Source organism: Phascolarctos cinereus, unplaced genomic scaffold, assembly GCF_003287225.1.
Source record: "Phascolarctos cinereus isolate Bilbo 61053 unplaced genomic scaffold, phaCin_HiC Scaffold_3;HRSCAF=262, whole genome shotgun sequence".
Classification (NCBI taxonomy): Eukaryota; Metazoa; Chordata; class Mammalia; order Diprotodontia; family Phascolarctidae; genus Phascolarctos; species Phascolarctos cinereus.
This window is the reverse complement of record NW_027555736.1, coordinates 228,891,178-228,909,376: the sequence shown is the minus strand read 5'-3', so window position 1 is coordinate 228,909,376 and position 18,199 is coordinate 228,891,178. Positions and strand designations below refer to the sequence as shown.

At 36.5% G+C, this 18,199-nt stretch overlaps 1 protein-coding gene across 5 annotated transcripts in view; it reads left to right on the top strand.

Moving 5' to 3' along the window:
* The window catches only part of LOC110208345 (prostaglandin reductase 2-like), a 544,334-nt gene extending 526,803 nt beyond the window's left edge, over positions 1-17,531 (top strand). For all 5 annotated transcript variants that reach the window (XM_078151485.1, XM_078151486.1, XM_078151487.1 and 2 more), the window contains exons 4-10: positions 3,599-3,790; positions 5,853-6,023; positions 7,251-7,460; positions 11,741-11,862; positions 12,663-12,750; positions 15,609-15,648; positions 16,839-17,531. In XM_078151485.1, the coding sequence (XP_078007611.1) occupies positions 3,599-3,790; positions 5,853-6,023; positions 7,251-7,460; positions 11,741-11,862; positions 12,663-12,750; positions 15,609-15,648; positions 16,839-16,903 (888 nt within the window). In that variant the 3' untranslated portion in view covers positions 16,904-17,531. The remainder of the gene's footprint in view (positions 1-3,598; positions 3,791-5,852; positions 6,024-7,250; positions 7,461-11,740; positions 11,863-12,662; positions 12,751-15,608; positions 15,649-16,838) is intronic.
* Positions 17,532-18,199: the final 668 nt, after the last annotated feature.

Sequence of the window (18,199 nt, the reverse complement as noted above, 5' to 3'; positions counted from 1 at the left end):
TTCATTTTTCTTTTATTTTGAGTTCCAAATTCTCTCCCCACCCCCACTGAGAAGGGAAGAAAAATAAAACCCATTACAAATACATATTGACATACAAAACAGTTTTCTGCAATAGCCATGTTCCAAGGAGGGGAAAAGTGAGAAAAAGAAAAACAGAATAAAATGTTTCATTGTGTCCTCTGAGTCTATCAGCTCTCTTTCTAAAGGTTGATAACATGAGTCCTTTGGAATTGTAATTGGTCATTATGTTGATCAGAGTTACTAAGTTTCACACTTCATTATCCTTACAATATTGCTGTTACTGTGTACATTGTTCTTCTGGTTCTGCTCACCTCACTTTGCATCAGTTCACATAAGTCTTCTCAGGTTTTGGTGAAACCATCCCCTTCATCATTTCTTACAAGAAAACAGTATTCCATCACATTTATGTACTGTAATTTATTCAGCCACTCACTAACTGGTGAATTCCAATTCTTTGCCACCACAAAAAAGAACTGCTATAATTAGTTTTGTGCATATGTGTCCTCTCTTTTATTTCTTTGGGATATAGAGCTAGTAGCAGTAACACTGGGTCAAAGGGTATATTCAATTTAATAGCTTTGGGGTCGTAGTTCCAAATTGTTCCTTAGAATTGTCATTAGTATTTCAGAGCATTTTTAATATGCCTATTGGTAGCTTTGATTTCTTCTTCTAAAAGTTGCCTATTCATTTCTTTTGACTTTTTATCATTTGGGAAATGACTCTTATTCTCATGAATTTCACTGAGTTCCCTATATATTTTAGAAATGAGCCCTTTATCAGAGCAAATATGGAAATATTTCTTTCCTACTTCCCTGTTTTTCTCCTACTTTTAGCTGCATTGGTTTTGTTTGTGTAAAAAAATTTCGATTTAATATCATCAAAATTATCCATTTTACTTCCTGTAAACCTCTGTCTCTTGTTTGGAATGAATTCTTCCCCTCTCCATAGATCTGCCAGGTAATTTTTTCCATGTGCCACTAATTTGCTTATGATATCATCCTTTATGTCTGAATCATGTGCCCATTTTGAGCTTATCATATTATATAAAGTGTGAGAGGTTGGCCTGTGCCTCGTTTCTGCCAGACTGCTTTCCAGGTTTCACAATAATTTTCGTCAGATATTGAGCTCTTGCTCTACTAGCTGGCACTTGGGATTTATCAGGCACTAGGTTACTATGCTCATTTGTTTCTCGGTGTTGTATACATAATGTGTTCCACTGATCAACCTATCTATTCCTTACCAAGTACCAAATAGTTTTGATAATTATGGCTTTGTAGCATGGTTTGAGATTTGATACTACTAGTCTTACTTCCTTCCATTTTTTTTATTGATTCCCTTGATATCCTTAACCTTTTGTTCCCTAGATGAATTTTGTTATGATTTTGTCAGCCTTATAAAGTAATTCTTTAGTAGTTTGAGTCTTATGGCACTGAATAAATGAGTTAATTTAGGTAGTATTGTCCTTCTTGTTAAATTGATTGAGGTTACTCATGAGCAATTAATATTTCTCTAGTTATTTAAATGTCCTGATCTGTGTGAAGTGTTTTGTAATTGTGTTTATGTAGTTCCTGTGGCAGGTAGACTCACAAGTTTTTTTCTGGCATTCATAGTTATTTTATTTTATTGTATTTGTTAGCCAAAGACAAGGTTTATTAGAACATCCGTCATTCCATCATATTGGTCAGACTCTTAAGGAGTCTGAACATTAGTGAGCAAGTGGCTAGATTCTAAGAATCTGAGCCCATAGTTATTTTAAATGGAATTTCTGTTGGTTTTGTTTGGTTTTGTTGTTGGTCTAACATGGTTTTTACAAGGCTGTGCCATCATCCTCCATAAGGCAGTTGCCTTTGTTCCCATGTACTGAACATTTCTTTTTAAAACTTCAGTTTGTTGGTGAGTCCCTGTGCATATATCATGCTCTTTTCATTGTAAGGTCCTTGAGGACAGGTACTGTCTTTTGCCTCTTTTTGTATAGCTAGTGCTTTTATCACAGTGCCTGGCACATCATACGCGCTTAATAAATTTTTATTGAATTGAATTTTTTCAGAAAATTGCAATTTAGAATCATTTCTGTTTGGGTTATGAGAATTTCATTCTTGAATATCTCCTTGCTGTCCTGAGCTAACATACTCTGAAGCATTTTACTCCATGGGATCTTAACTTTGTTTCCTCTGAACTCTTTCAAATCTGACTTTCCAATTTAGGGTACATAATACATACTGTCCAGATTTCCTCTCCTCTGTCACAAACTCTCATAGGAAGTGGTCACTTCTACCTGGGGTCCCGTCATTCCTACCTCAGCCACCAGTTTTTCCTGGTAGTCAGGATCAGAATAGAAATTCTCCTTCTTGATTCCTCCACCTTTTGAAGGATGAAATTGTTATGAAGGTAGAAAGGTATTCTTAGCTTCTTTGCTTGATAATAGAAGTCCCCCATCACGAATATATCATGCCCCTGTGCCAGGCTTATAATATTTCCCAAGCTCCTCATCTGTCTCTTCTTTCTGTCCATGTGGTCTCTAGTACTTTCATACTTAAAGGTTTTATGTATTTGCATTGGTTAGCCACCTCATAACTTGTATGATGTTATGAAAACTGTTCCTCAGAGGTCATTATGATCAGCTTAAGTAATTCCTATTTAGGTATGTTTCATAAGCCCTATGTGTAATGTGCTAAAATGAAAGATCTTCATTGATTTTTGTGTAATTGCCTGGTAGAATAAATCATGCAGCTTTGAGCCATTGTCAATGACATTTTTTTTCCGTGACTGTTTCACAGGAACCAAGTGTTTCATATTTATGTATTATGGCTTGTCACGTTTCAGAGAAGCAAGAAAGAAGCCTGGTAGCTTGTGGGTTTTTTTGCCTGTATCCTTTATAGTTTTTTTTTAATCACAAATTTAAAAAAAAGTCTATTAACATTATGTTCCCTAATATTATTTAACTTCTTTAGGAACTGTTTCATTAGTTGGTAGAAGTGATGAGGGTATAATTGTGCCTCCTTCTAGGGACTCTTGAAGCAACCTTTTAATTGTGGTTTTCATTGTTAACATTGATGAGTTTCTGTTTAATAAGAATGAATTATTGGGAAATGGCCATAGCTAATCTGCTTTAACATAGCCCTTTCTAACTGTGGCACTAGCAGTGGGTTCTGAATTGAAAACAATTCGTGTTAGAGGGAAAAGGTTGCATAATAGGGCATGAGGAAGAAGGACAGCTATGAGAAAAATAATTTTTCTTTTGCAGGTTTCGGGGATTGGAAGAATTTGTGAAATAATAATACTTTGTGGTTTCATTAGGGTTATGACAAGGATATTGAAAATCGTCTGTATCCTTTAAACAGGCATTTTCCAGTACCTTTTTAAGGGAGATATTCTTTAAATTACCAATACCTGGGAGGAGAGAAAAGAAAGGGGAAGATGAAATTTTGGTTTTTTGTCTCAGAGGAATACTTTATACCTAACACTATTTCATTTTTTTCTCACCACCATGCAATATATCCCTTTTTAATGGTTTCTGGATAAGGACACATAGTGACATATTTTCAGAATTCTCCTAATCAATGTTTTTGGCTTTCAGCGTTTAAGGATAAATGATTACACTGGTATTGACTTTATGAAGCCTTGGCAGCTGTCTGAAGTGCTTGATGGTGGAGGTGTTGGAATTGTAGAAGAGAGTCAACATACAAATTGGGCTAAAGGCAATTATGTGACTTCTTTTAATTGGCCCTGGCAGACTAAGGCTATTTTAGAGGGAAACACCCTTGAAAAGGTAATCTCTATTAAACAGTGCATATATATTTCCTATAATTCTCAATTCATTTTTTCCTTGGCATTTGATTCTGCTTAATATCAAAAAAGTAATAAAATCATCCAGTTTCTTCTGCCTACTGACTCATTAAATGTATCAAAATCTATACCAACACTTAATTGGTTATATGGTCTTCCTTCCTTTTTATTACCTGAAAATTTTTATAAAGAATAAGTTATATAAAGCTCAACTGTATCTTCATTGAAAGTCTGGTTAATGACTTTCATTTACTGTCTAAGTCACAGGTGAAACAATTATGCTTAAAACTGAAGTCAAGGGACTTTTGTCACTTCATAGTAACAACTAGGGGCTTTATGGTGGTATGATTTGAAGGTTTAGTGAGAAATTCTCATCTCCTCCTAACTTCCCACTCACAACTTGGCCTGCCTTAGGACTTCAAACTTTCATCATTAGTTAAAAGTACCTGTTAAAATGGATGTATGTGTTGTTACTACCACCTGCAAGCAGTAATGTGGCACATCTCAACCAGAATTTTTCCTAACAGAAGTTGGAGATTTCTAAAGGACTAATTTAGAAGACAGATAAGTTTTGAAAGGAGAATACAGGAAAAATGGTCAACAACTTGGCTTGCTGCTGACTGAAATTCTATTACAGCTGAGAGCTAAGCAGCTGGAAGGCAGCAGGGGACAATGAATACTTGGAGGAAAGAAAGGTGTTTAAGGGGCAGTAGGATGCAGAAAGAACAACGAAGAAGTCCTGAAATCATACTTCACAGTTTGGCCTAATGCCAACTCTGTTGAAAGCCACTAACAATCTCCATTACCTGCCTTACAGGGTTATAAGGAAATTGCTTTCCAAACTTTAAAGTGTTATGACACCAATGTAGGGAAGTATTATTATTTCATTATGGCGATTGATTTACAAATCAGATCTTAGTTGGAAGAAACCTTGGAGGTTATAGAGTAATAGCCCTTCTTTCTATAGATCAGGAAACTGAAAGAAAGGAACACTGGGTTACTTTCCCAACATCACGTAGCTAATTAGTGGAAGGGCTCTGTAGTAAAGCAGAGAAATAAACAAACAAAAGAAAATCTTGAGCACCTAAAGCAGAGACCATGACTTTTTATATTCATGGCATTTTTTTGTTGATGAAAGAATTATCATAGTTTCCCTTCTTTTCCATATCTTTTCAACATTGGTCCTCTGGAATTATGATTGGTCGTTGCATTGATTAGAATTTTTAAGTGCTCCAAAAACTTTTTTTTCAATATTGTTATAGTTTAAATATTATCCCAGTTCTGCTCCCGTCCCTCTGCATAAGTTCAAGTAGTCCCAAATTTCTGTGAAATTCTTTCTTTCATTATTTCTTATAGCACAATAATATTCCATTATATTAATATGTTGTAATTGGTTCATCCATTCAAATGATGGGCATCCCTATAGATTCCATTTCTCTGCCACTACAAAAAGTGCTACTATAAATATTTTTATGCATATAGGACCTTTTCCTTTTTCTTTGATTTCTACACCACTAGTAGTGATATAGCTAAGTTAAAGGAAATGTACAGTTTAATAACTCTTTGGGGATTGTTCCCAATTACATGCAAAATGGCTGTTATCATTTGTTCTACCAATAGCATGTCAGTGTCCCTAGTTTCCCACAGTCACAACGTTTGACATTTTGAAGGTTGAACTTTGGCTTGAGGCTTTGAACAGAGATTCTGTATTCTAATGCTGCCCTTTTTTTGGATAGCATGTATTAGTATTTCAATGAAGAAAACTGCCTCTTCCAATGCCAATTGGCAACTGTTTGGCAGCTGAGTATGAGAGTTATTGGTGGTCACTGAGAAGTTATGTGACTTGCCCACAGTCACACAGCCAATTGTGACAGGCATGCTTTGCCATACCGCTTTTGGTCCAGCCTTATACTTTAGTTCCCTTACAGTATAGACACTTTGACATAACAGAAATTATACAGGGTTAATTTCTACCAAGGTTTCCTGTTTGAACTCTAATAGAAATCGATAGTGTGATATTAAAATATGTGCATATTTTATTTTAGGTAGACCCACAACTTGCAGATGGACACCTTTCTTACTTTCTTGGTGCTATTGGTATAATGGGATTGACTTCTTTGCTTGGAATTAAAGAAAAAGGTCATATAAGCACTGGTTCCAACCAGACATTGGTTGTCAGTGGAGCTGCAGGTGCTTGTGGATCATTGGCTGGCCAGGTAAACTCTGCTCATGATTACTTACTTGATTTTTAAAAAGAAACATCTATAACTGAAGTCTCAATGTAAAACTAGACAGGCAGAAGTATAAGATTGAGAAGCACAGGTAATGTTTTGCCTAAATAGTTCTGAGAGACGGGTTGTGTTTAACTAGTCAACCATGTTACTGCTGTTCTTACAAATAAACATGCTGCGATTTGGCAGTTTATTTGGGGTGTAGTTCTCCATTTATGAGAAATTTAGATAAAACAGAATTAGGTTTAAATGAGCGAATGCTATGATGGAAACAATCAGAAAAAACCACCTCTCTGAGATTTCATATTCTAATGAGTAAATCTGCTAAAACCATAAGTTCTCTGGTTTTTAAAATTTCCAAATGAATGATAAATCATCGGGCACAAAAATATAGAATTTAGTACAGATATGCTCAGTTTAATGTTACTCTAAGTAATGTCATTTTAGAAGAACATCTTAATACATTATAACCAAAAACACTACGACACTGTGAAATTGTTACAGTATAACTTGGTATAAATCAAATAGCTGGTGACAATCTGAGTTCCCGTTTACTCCCCCTTGGCCATAACTTTTGAACATCAGTTGGGTTATTGATAGGTTCTTTAGCATTATTTCTGTGGACCTACCTGCTCCCTGGTTGTTTTACCTGCTGTATTTTTTTCAGAACCAATGAATGGCCTTTAGAGTAAGGTTTTAAACATTTTCCTAGCATATATATATATATATATATATATATATATATATATATATATATATATATATATATATGCATATATATATGTTTTATACAGATTAAATGTAATAAACATATTCATAATGAGAACTTACAGAGTGCAGTTTTTTCTGAATACTTTTTTGGAATCTCTCAGGCTCAGAAATTTAGGTTCACATTATAGCATTGTGATATATGTTAATGGTCTGATGATTCCTTTTATGAAACTATATCTAAGATATCTACTTGTAAACTCAAAGTCACTCTCTGTTCTACTTACATGTTTATGATTTGTTTTAAACATCACATTGTATCCTGTATCATTGTATCTCTCTAAGTCTTTCAGTAACCTTTGGTGAAAAGTTTAAAAATTGTGACCCGACCTGAACTGTAGTAAATGCCAGTACACACTTGCAGTTGCTTACAGCTTTTCCACCATTCTAGGTACTGTTATACAAATATGAAACTATTTAATATCCAAACTGTTATTTTTATAGATTGGCCGTTTGGAAGGCTGTTCCAGAGTGGTGGGAATTTGTGGAACAGACGAGAAGTGCTCCATCTTGGTCTCAGAACTGGGCTTTGATGCTGCAATTAATTATAAGAAAGGGAATGTGGCAGAAGAACTCCGCAAGGTGTGCCCATCTGGAGTGGACGTTTACTTTGACAATGTTGGTGGTGACATCAGCGATACTGTTATACGCCAGGTGATTGATCACTTCCTGCTATAAATTTGAATGATTCTTATTTCTGTTGTTTTACACACACACACACACACACACACACACACACACACACACTTTGTTGCTCACCATCCAAAACCAGTTCCACCAAGTTCTATGCTTGCTCTGATAGAGCAGTCTGATGGTTTATTACTGCCTTCTTCAAGGCAGTCATGCTCAGCATCTCGTTTGTGTCTCTTGCAGAGCTACGATAAGAACAGTTAGTCAGCAAGCTCTGACTAACTACCTACTGAGTGTCTGCCACTATGGATCCAAAGAAAAAAGCAAAACAGATGTTGCCCTCCCAAGAGAGGAGACATTACATACACTTACAAATATATAAAAAGTAAATAGAAGATACTTTTCGGAGACGGAAGTGCATTAGTAGCTGCTGAAATCAAGATAGTGAATCTTGTACTTGAGCTGAGTTTTCAAGGAAAATGGGAATTCCAAGAGATGGTGGTGAGAAGAGACTGCATTTTAGTCATTTGGGGGCAGCCAGTGCAAAGACAGGTAGGTGGCACAGTGGCCAGGCCTGACACAGGAAGAGTCTTCATCTCTCCCGAGTTCAAATTGGGCCTCAGACACTTATTAGCTATGTGACCCTGGACAAGTCACTCTGTTTGCCTCAACTATAAAATGTAAAATTAAAAAGTTCCTCATCTGTAAAGTGAGCTAGAGAAGGAAATGGCAAACCACTCCAGTATCTTTACCCAGAAAACCCCAAATGCGGTCACAAGGAGTTGGACCAGAATGAAAACAGCTGAACAGCAACAATACAAAGTCATGGAGAGGGGAAATGGAGCATTGCGTGTGAGGCAGCACTAGTGGGCCAGTGTGCCTGGACCACTGAGTGTGTAGAGGAGAGTTACCTGGAAGAAGACCGGAAAGGCAGGAAGGGGCCAGTGTGTGAAGATCATGAAGTGAAAAACAGAGCAGTTTTATTTGATCTTGGAGGTGAGAGGGAGCCACTGAAGTGTATTGAGTTTAGGTGTGATGTTGTCAGAGAGGTACTTCAGGAAAATCACTTTGGCAGCTTTGTGGAGGTTGGAGTGGAGGGGAGAGACACTTGAGGAAGGGAGGCTGCTACAATACTCCAGGCAACAGGTGTTACTGGCCTGAACTAGGGTGGTGGCAGTGTGAAAGAAAGAAATTTCAAAAGAGTAGAAATGACGAGATCTGCAACTCACTGGACATATGGGATGAGTGAAAGGGAGGAGAGTGTAATTAGAGCAAGGCTAAAGGCCTGGGATAGTCCTGGGGATTGGAGGAATTTGGAGGTTATAATGAACATGAAGAATAGGTTTAAGAAGAGTAAAGCATTGTCACACTCTGAAAATAAATGACCAAAGAGCCAGAGAGATTATGCACCAACTCTTAAACTCCGGAAATATGAAAGAGCTCACAGAGATTATACACCAACTGTTAACTGTAACCAAAGAGCCACAGAGGTTATAGGAAATGATTTATACCAAGTATCCAATCTGAAAAGCAAAAGAAGATGAAAGCAAAGAGCTCCCCGAGTTTATAGACAAAGAGCCTTCTTTATTCCACTAGAGGAGGAAAACCAGACACGTGTGCCAGGGTCCCCTCTAAGACCAAAGCAGCAAGGCTCAGCCCTTTTACACATAGCTGTGCCCAGACAGAGAACAAAGCATTGAGGTGTGACCATAGGAGTGAAGTGCAATAGTGACAAAGAGGTGAGTTTGCCTAGTGACCAAAGATCTATTCTTGGCAGGGCTTCATGACCAAGACATGGTTGCTTTAGATGCCTCTCTGAGCTCAGGGACCACTTGGAGCTGGTTTAAGTCAGTTCTGTGATTTAGCTGCAGCTGAGTTCATCCAGAGGGTGAGTGCAAAGGATTATTGTTATGCCAAGCTCAGGACTTGGCTCTGGAAAACAAAGAGAGCAGCAAAAAGAGCAGTCTTAGGGTGAGGGTCTTGACAGCACAAAGACAGATAGAACTATAAGAGATTAGAATAAAATAGAGAAATGTCAGCTACTCATCATGGAAGTGGAATATTTTGGGGCAATTGTGAGATGAAGGGCATCTCTCTCAGCTTTGTATAGCTGAGGTGGAGTGAAGAAATGGCTCATGGGAGTTAAATAGATTAAAGGAATGGGAGGTTAGGGTATTTCTGGAAATATCATGATATTCATGTTGAATTCCTTAATATAAAGCATGAACTTGGATGGAAAAGGAGCCAAGGCACTGAATGCATTGAGACAAGAGGAGGAATGTCCTAGGGCTTGGTAGACAATAGACACCTCAATCTGAGTGATAAATATGGATAGTGACTCTTAAATGAGGACAGTTTGCTGAGTGATGGCAGAGGGAGAGTCTGAAAGCATTAAAGAGGACCAAGAAGTATTCCACCTCTCTTCCTGGGACCAGTGAGTTGGGGAGTTTGAGAGAAGGTGCAACCCATCCTAGAACGAATGCAAGTGATGAAGTGTCATTGAGTATCAGGTCTTAATGAGTGCCAGAAGATGGAGGTAGCATGAGAGAAGCAGACCTAACAATCAGAGAACTTTGTTAGTTATATAGAACAAGAATTCGCGAGGACGGAATAGAAGGGTGAAAAGATATGGAGTTAGATGTTTTCTAGATAGTGTTGAACATTTAGCTTTTTGCTAATCAACAGGCATTTACTGTGCACCTACTGTGTTCCAGGCACCATGCAGAACGGGGGATATAGTGCCAAAAGTGCAACAGTCCTTGCCCTCAAGCAAGGCATTCTGTCAAATGAGATAATCCAATCCTTTTCACATTAATTCTTCCAAGTAAATGAATTAATGTTATTTCTTCATAAGTAGTAAGCTTTTGATGTCTTTCATGCTTGTCATAAAGAATATGGAAAATATATTAGGAAGAAAAAAGAATTACATGTAATCATGCCATGAGGAAAGAAAGGCATACATGAGCTAGGTGCAATCAAATGATGGCTGATCTTGGGGTGCGCTCAAGGTTTCTCAGAAAGAAACAGAATTGTCTTTGCTAGAATCAAAGGACTCTTCCTGTCTCACCATCATCCAGTTTCTACTTACTACTCCCAACATGTCCAGTTGGGAAGCTAAGAGAGTAAACTGAAATGACTACAAGTGGATGAACATTTTATGTTTTATAGAGTTTTAGTATTTCACTGTCAGTTGTTACATATCACTTTACTAGATAGTTTAGCCTAATTTGAAGTGAAGTGAAATTTTGAAAATGAGCTTCTGTTTCCTTAAAATTACAGAATTTTAATATTACATTTTTTTCCTGATTAGGAAGTTTCACCTTCCCTCTATATATCCATTTGCTTACCATTTGATGTTCATAAATACATGCCATAGATAAGAGTCCACCCTCTCCCCCCAAAAATCTCTAAGTTAGTATTGTGTTTTGGGTTCTTTTAGGCAATTGGGGTTAAGTGACTCGCCCAGGGTGACACAGTTAGTAAGTGTCAAGTGTGTGTTTTGAGGCCGGATTTGAACTCAGATCCTCCTGACTTCAGGGCAGGTGCTCTATCCACTGTGCCACCTAGCTGCCCCTCTAAGTTACTATTAATGGAATAGTCAGGGTATTTGTTTTCTTGTACCTTCCAAGGATGCTTTCATTGACACTTATTAATATTTTAATAAGTCTTTTTTTAATTTTAAAACATTTTTATTTAAAGTTTTGAGTTCCGAATTCTCTCTTCCTCCCTCCCTCCTTCTCTCCTTCCTCCCCCATCCCTGAGATGGCAAGCAATCAGATATAGTTTATACATGTGCAATCATGTAAAATATTTCCATATTGGTTATTTTGTACAAGAAGAGTCAAATAAAAGGAAAAAATGAAAGAAAGAGAAAAATAGCATGCTTCAGTCTGTATTCAAACAATATCAGTTCTTTCTCTGGAGGCAGATCTTCATGCTTTATCATTAGTCCTTTGGGATTGTCTTGGATCATTGAATTGCTGAGAATAGCTAACTCATTCACAGTTCTTCATCGAACAGTATTGTTACTGCGTACAATGTTCTTCTGGTTTTGTTCACTGTACTTTCCATCACTTTGTGTAGGTCTTTCTAAGTTTTTCTCAAATCATCCTGCTTATCATTTCTTGTAGCACAATAATATCACATTACAATCATATATCATAGCTTGTTTAGCCATTTCCCAATTGATATTGACACTTATTCCATGAAAACATTCATTCTTTTCATAAAGCAGCTTCATATTTAGTAACTACAGAGAAACATCTATTTCTTGGGGGAGATATTAATCATTTTTCTCTGAACAGATGAATCAGAACAGCCATATTATCCTGTGTGGCCAGATCTCTCAGTACAATGATAATATGACTCCTTTTCCCACATTGCTTCCTGAAGTAGAGTCAATTCTGAAAACAAAAAACATCACAAGGTATTCTTTCTTTTCTTCATTTACTACCATATTAAAATCATATATGCAATATGCTGTATGTATATATGTAAATATATACACACAGAGATATGCTTTTTTGCCCAGAGCTGTTCCCCCATCCCAATCCAATCCAATAAAGGTTTTATTATGTGCCAGCCATTTTGCTAAGGGCTAGGAATACTGTTAATAAAGACAATTCTTGCCTTCAAGGAGCTTATGATCTAATGGGGGGAGACAACATACAAAAAGAGCAGGAAAGGTGTGAGGGGAAGTGCATTGGGGAATACTGGGGAGCATCGTGTTCCCTGGAGTTGAGACTAGGCAGAGAAGCAGATGCAATGTGGACAAAGGAGCTGAGAGCCTACCTTCTGCCCTTTGTAAAGGAAGGCATTGGGAAGGCTTTGGTACTTCACCTGCCAGCCCTCCAATCAAAGAGGAGAGTAGAATGAGGGAGGTCAGGGCAATCAGGGCTTGATTTAGCATCATGGTTTATGAGATTAGATGTAATGAGGTTATCCTGGGAGGGGCATCTTATTCCTTGGAGTAGAAACCCAGCAGAGTAGTGCTATGCATTTAAAAACCACTTGAAGCCAGGTAAACAGGTTCTGTTAATTCATGATTATTTTGACATTGACTTCCTGTTATCTTTTATTTTCATAACATTTGTCTAAACCACATCTGACTGAGCTCAATATGATTAAGCCATGATATTTGTTCCATGAAAAGATTTCAGAGGCTTGTGAAATTATCTGATCTTGCTTTTCTCCTGTTTTAGATTGCTTTCTTTTATTTTTCAATAGGGAAGCATTTGGGGTGCTTGAACACAAGGACAAATTTGAGTCTGGAATTCTACAACTGAGTCAGTGGTTTAAAGAAGGAAAATTAAAGGTAGGACTTGATGCTATGTCCTTATTAATTTATTCCTTTTATCTTATTCCTCAAATGTAATGAGCCTCAATTTCTGTATAGTTTGAAAAATCAGATTGTTATCCTGGGTATAGTTAGTTCAAATTATATAGCTGGGAAAAGTGTCCAGTTGCTCACTACAGTTAATTTAAATACACAAATCAATTGATATGAAGATTATATTACTTTGTTTCTGGGGGGATTCTAGTACTGAGATAAGATTTGAATAAAAATCTCTAGCTCATGGATTCTCAAAGGGTGATCCATGAATCTCAAGGTACCACCAAATCCCTTTTAGAGGGTCCCTGAGGTCAAAATTATTTTCCTAAGAATACTAAAAAATTATTTAACTATTAAAATGCTCCTCCATTTCCCAACTATCTATCCATTTGAGGCTGAATTATCTTCATATGCTTTAACCAAATCAATGTATCACAACAGACTGAATGTAAAAGCATATAGGAGAAACAACCTGTTTTCTGCTAAAATATACATTGAAGAGATTTGCAAAAATATGGAAAGCAATGCTATGTTACTGTAAATTTTTTCTTTGGGGTAATAGTTATTTTTCATGAAAAGGTCATATAAATATATAACAGATTTATCGTTATTTTAGAATGAATAAACATTTTTAAATATCCATTTTCTTTCTAACTGGAAAACACTAATAACCACAGCCCCAAGGGAATGAAAGCTATTTGGAGTCCTCAGCAATTTTTAAGGGTGCAAAGGGACCCTGAGACCAAAAAGTTTACGAACCAGTAGTTTAGATCAGTGATATCAAACTCAAATAGAAGCTAATCTCTGCAGGCTACATCTTTGCTTAGGCAACCAGAAATTAACATATCCATGATGTGTCCTATTTTTATTTACTTTGTGAAGTATTTCCCAATTACATTTTAATCTGGTCCAGAGGATGTGTTGGAATTGTTGTGGGGCAGTCCTGTTCCTACTTTCTTGGGGTTCTTGAGGACGGAGGTATTCTAGAATCTCAGGGACGGCTCAGGTTGGGGACCTGCAAGTATTCAGTGTTCCCTGGGTGATCATCATGATCCAGGGCGAAGTCTGATCACTCCCTCCCTGGTCTAAGCTCTGCATGTTCCTGACCTGGATGTGGGCCTGAGCAACATACATGTAGAGTTTCAGCAGAATACCCCTAGACCCTCGGTACTAGAACGTTCCAGGTAGTGCGCTTTTCACCAGATCCCCACCATCTATAGATCTCTGTCTGACCTGGGCCCGAAGAATGACTCACTTTACTTTTTTTCTTCCCTTCAATTTCCCAATCAGGATTCATTCTGGTACATTTTCTTTTTCTTTTGTTTTTAAAAAATTTTGCTTTTAGTTCCAAATTTTCTTCCTGCTCCCTCTGCCCGTTGAGGAAGAAAGAAATACAATGCAGTACAAACATGTATAGTGAAGCCTGGTGCATTTTCTACCTGTCTTTGGGGGAGTTGGAGGAGGGTTCTTGGGGAGCTCACTGTACTTCCTGCTACTCCACCATCTTCACTCCCCCTCTGGTAATGACCTTGCTGTACTGATAGCCCTGATATTCGGTGTGGATTGGTGACTGTGCTGGAAGTGTTCGTGTCTGCGCTTTGGCCCTCATGTTTCTATCACCCACTTTGAGACTTGGTCCTTCTGAAGTAGAGAGGCAAAGGCTGGGATTTCTGTTCTTTTTTTCTCCTCCATATTTTGTCACCTTGGTGTACTGCATTCCTTCAGGTGGCAGTGGAAATGGAGAGGAAGAAGTGAATACCAGAAACATTTCAAAGAAAACTTTTTTCATGGCAGGATTTCTTTTTTAAAAAATTTATTTTGTCTTAATATCAGATCATGTCTGAATATACCCTTTACCACTCTCCTACTCAGTGAGCCATGCGTTGTAACAAAGAATAATGGGGGGAAAAAGGAGAAAAGCAGTTCCATATAACCACTCAAGACCCAGTGAATGTGATGGTGTATACAGTATTCCACTCCCATAGTGTCTCTATGTGTATAATTATAGGGGGCAGGTACATCAAAGAAGGTATTGCAGATAGAAAAAATTTCTTAATGAACATCTAGCCCAATAGTTTACTTTCAGTAACGTATAGGAGGGAAAGGATGTCAGAAGTTAGAAGGAGCCTGTTAATAATAAATCAGTTAATTTCTTAGCCATTTGGGAGAAAATGGCTGATTAAAATGTGTGCACACTCCTACTTTTAAAAATTCTTACTTAATGTAAGAATTCTAAATTATACAATAGAAAACAAATCTATAATTATTCTTACTAAAAGTTATCCTTTACAAAGGTTATAGGGCAGCTAAGTAGCACAATGGATAGAGTATGGGCCTGGAGTCAGGGAGATTCATCTTCATGAGTTCAAATTTGTCCTCTGACACTTACTAGGTGTGTGATCCTGGGCAAGTCACTTAACTTTGTTTGCCTCAGCTTCCTTGTCTATGAAATGAACTGGAGAAAGAAATGGTAGATCACTTCAGTATCTTTGCAAGAAAACTCCAAATGGGGTCATATAGAGTCAGACACTACTGAAAGTGACTGAACAACAACAAAGATTACGTTTTGTTTGCAGCTGCTTTGATTTGGTAGAAAATGTTTTCCATTCTGTTTGTTTATTTGGCAGAGATGCTTAGGGGTAGAGTATGAGAGGGGGAAAGGAAAAAACCATATCAGTTGGTGGGGAAAAACAGATTTCATTCATAAAAATATGATTTCTCTGCTTTATAGATCATATGTTGCATATTAGAAGTATATCTTTCTTAAAAGGGGAAAGTGCTGAATAGTTTGCCCTTGAAAAGTAAGAAAGAAAATTAATTCCATTTATTTTGATTTGTAGGTTAGAGAGACAGTGATCAATGGCTTGGAAAACATGGGAGGTAAGATGATCAGAAATTCTGTAATAATTCAAGTGTAAGTTCTTGCTCTGAAACAGTACTTTTACAGGCATTCCTTTCTTTCTCTCCTTTTCTCCATCATGGCTTTTTTTTTATTTCTGGGAAATGTTACATTAATTTGAATGGAATATGAACTTATCCAACCTCTACCAAAGATTCAACTTAATGATATTTAAGAGGAACATCTTTTTTTAGTGCGTCTCGTTCTATGAGGGTCTTTCTAGAGCTCCTCAAACAGTATGCGCATTTTTACAGAATGAATGGGGAGTACTTTTCACAGTTTATATATTACACAGATTGGGGAAAATTTTTAATATTTAGTTCTCATGTAAATAGATTTGGTTTTGCCCTACAGGAAAATAGAAGGGTAAGAAGAGGAGAGAAGGGGGGGGAGAGATAGAAGAGAGGGCAGGCTAGTGGAAGGGGTATTCAGAATGCATGCCATCTTGGGGTGGGGGGAGGGGCGAGATGGGGTGAAAATTAGGAACTCAAAATCTTGTGGAAGTAAATGTTGAAAACTAAAAATAGATAAATTTCTATTAAAAAAAAGAAAATAGATTTTTTTTTTGTGGTCCCCATATACATAGCTTTCAAAATTCTCTTCGGCTCTTCTTTGGTGAATATGTCCACATGTACTTAGCCATTAAAATTTTATTTTAGAGTTATGTTACATAAAACCTTTTTATTTTCTGAAATCTTTTATTTTCCATAAAAAATTGAATATTTGCCTTAGGAGAAATCCATATTGTGAACATTGTAACTACTCTTCTGAATACCACATTTACAGAAAACCCTAAGTTTGTTAACAGATGTTAGTTTTATTTACTCATCTTCTATAATTATTATTTCTTATTTTCTTTATAAGAGATTATTTCATAACTTTTTTCACTTATTTTCTCTCCTGAGCTAATAGTAAATGAGTATAGTTAGTAACTGATGGACATTTTCAGTTCAGGTACTAATGTTTAAGTTGCTTCTTACCATGATTTGGACTAATCTGTGTGCTTCAAAACTGATATAATCATTTAGGACTTTATTCAGAATTATACACCTCCATTTTGATATATGGATATATAATGTTATTTTGAGCTATGATAACAATTAATTATAAAACTGGTGATATTATGTAACTGACACCAATTCTTCAACGTAATTTATTTTTTCTTTTTCAGTTGCCTTCGAATCTTTGATGAAAGGAGGCAATATTGGGAAACAAATCGTTCGTATTTCTGAATAAAAATCTCTGTCCTTTCATTGGATTACACTTGAACAAGAACATCAAGCAGATTTCTTTTCACTTTTAACAAGAGAGATTTTAAAGTCTGTTAATAGATTTATTAGATTAATTAAACTAACTTTTATTTTGTCTCATTTTATTTCATATTTGCAGCATTGGTGATAGCTTTAATGATAATTATTTCTTCCAACTTCATATACCCTATGTATGACTAATTATAGTGTAACAAAAGGTCAGCATGACCCATTTTTCATTTTCTTCCAAGAGCTAGCATTATGTGTGATGTTTGTATTTGATATTTTGAATCCACAGAAGATTTTAGTACTATTTTTAATATTCTGAATAAAACAACAATTGAGAAATTACTTTGTACTAGAACCTTTTCAATATCCATCTCAGGTAATTTTTTATTCATTTCTAATCATTGACTTTTGCATCTAGTGGGAATAGAGTGCTTGCTACTTTATAACATTATCATTAAGACTTCCTGTAAAAGTTAAGCTTGACAATATTCAGATTGTTCAGTTGTGTTTTGTCTTCAAGAAGATGAACAAACTCAAGTCTTTAAATACTTTAAGAACTATGTAAAGGTCTGATTGGAACATAAATAAAGACACTTTCCTTTTGAGCCTGATTATATTTTGTAACAATTGCATCTCACTACATATACTTTACCCAGGCCATTAAGAAATTATGGGAGCCACATTTTACCTATATTATCATTACAAAAAAAAATGTCTGACAATGCAGGTAGCCTTTTAATTTGTGGAAAATGATAAACTGCATTGAAACATAAGATGAAATGAAGGGGAAAATGATATTTGAATTAATTTTAGACTCAGACCTAGGGCACTTAATTCCTCTGCTATATCTTTTTACCATCATCTTGAACTGTTTGAAATTAAGAAAAGTACAGGAATTATAGGTATTTATTCTTTGGTTACTTTCGGGAACAGGACCCAGAAAGGAAGGCAGAAATATTTATGTTTTCTTTTACCTTACCACTATAATTTGAAAAGAACTAAAAGGGCTTTTGGAAGAGAGACAGAATCTTCATAGGTATTCTGTAAAATGTAGTTAAGTGGTATGCACAAGTCTTAATGTAAAACACAAATCTTTATGTAAAGCGTTTGAAATTTTTAAAAATTGAAAATAGTTCATTAAAATAATTACAGGTGCACAGATGTGGCATTGTTTCTCTGATTCCCTCTAGGCTCTCTCCTCAGGCTGGAGCTGGCTCACTCATCCTATTGGTACCCACTCCAGGTTTGGGGGGTCCCTCCAAAGGGTTGGCCA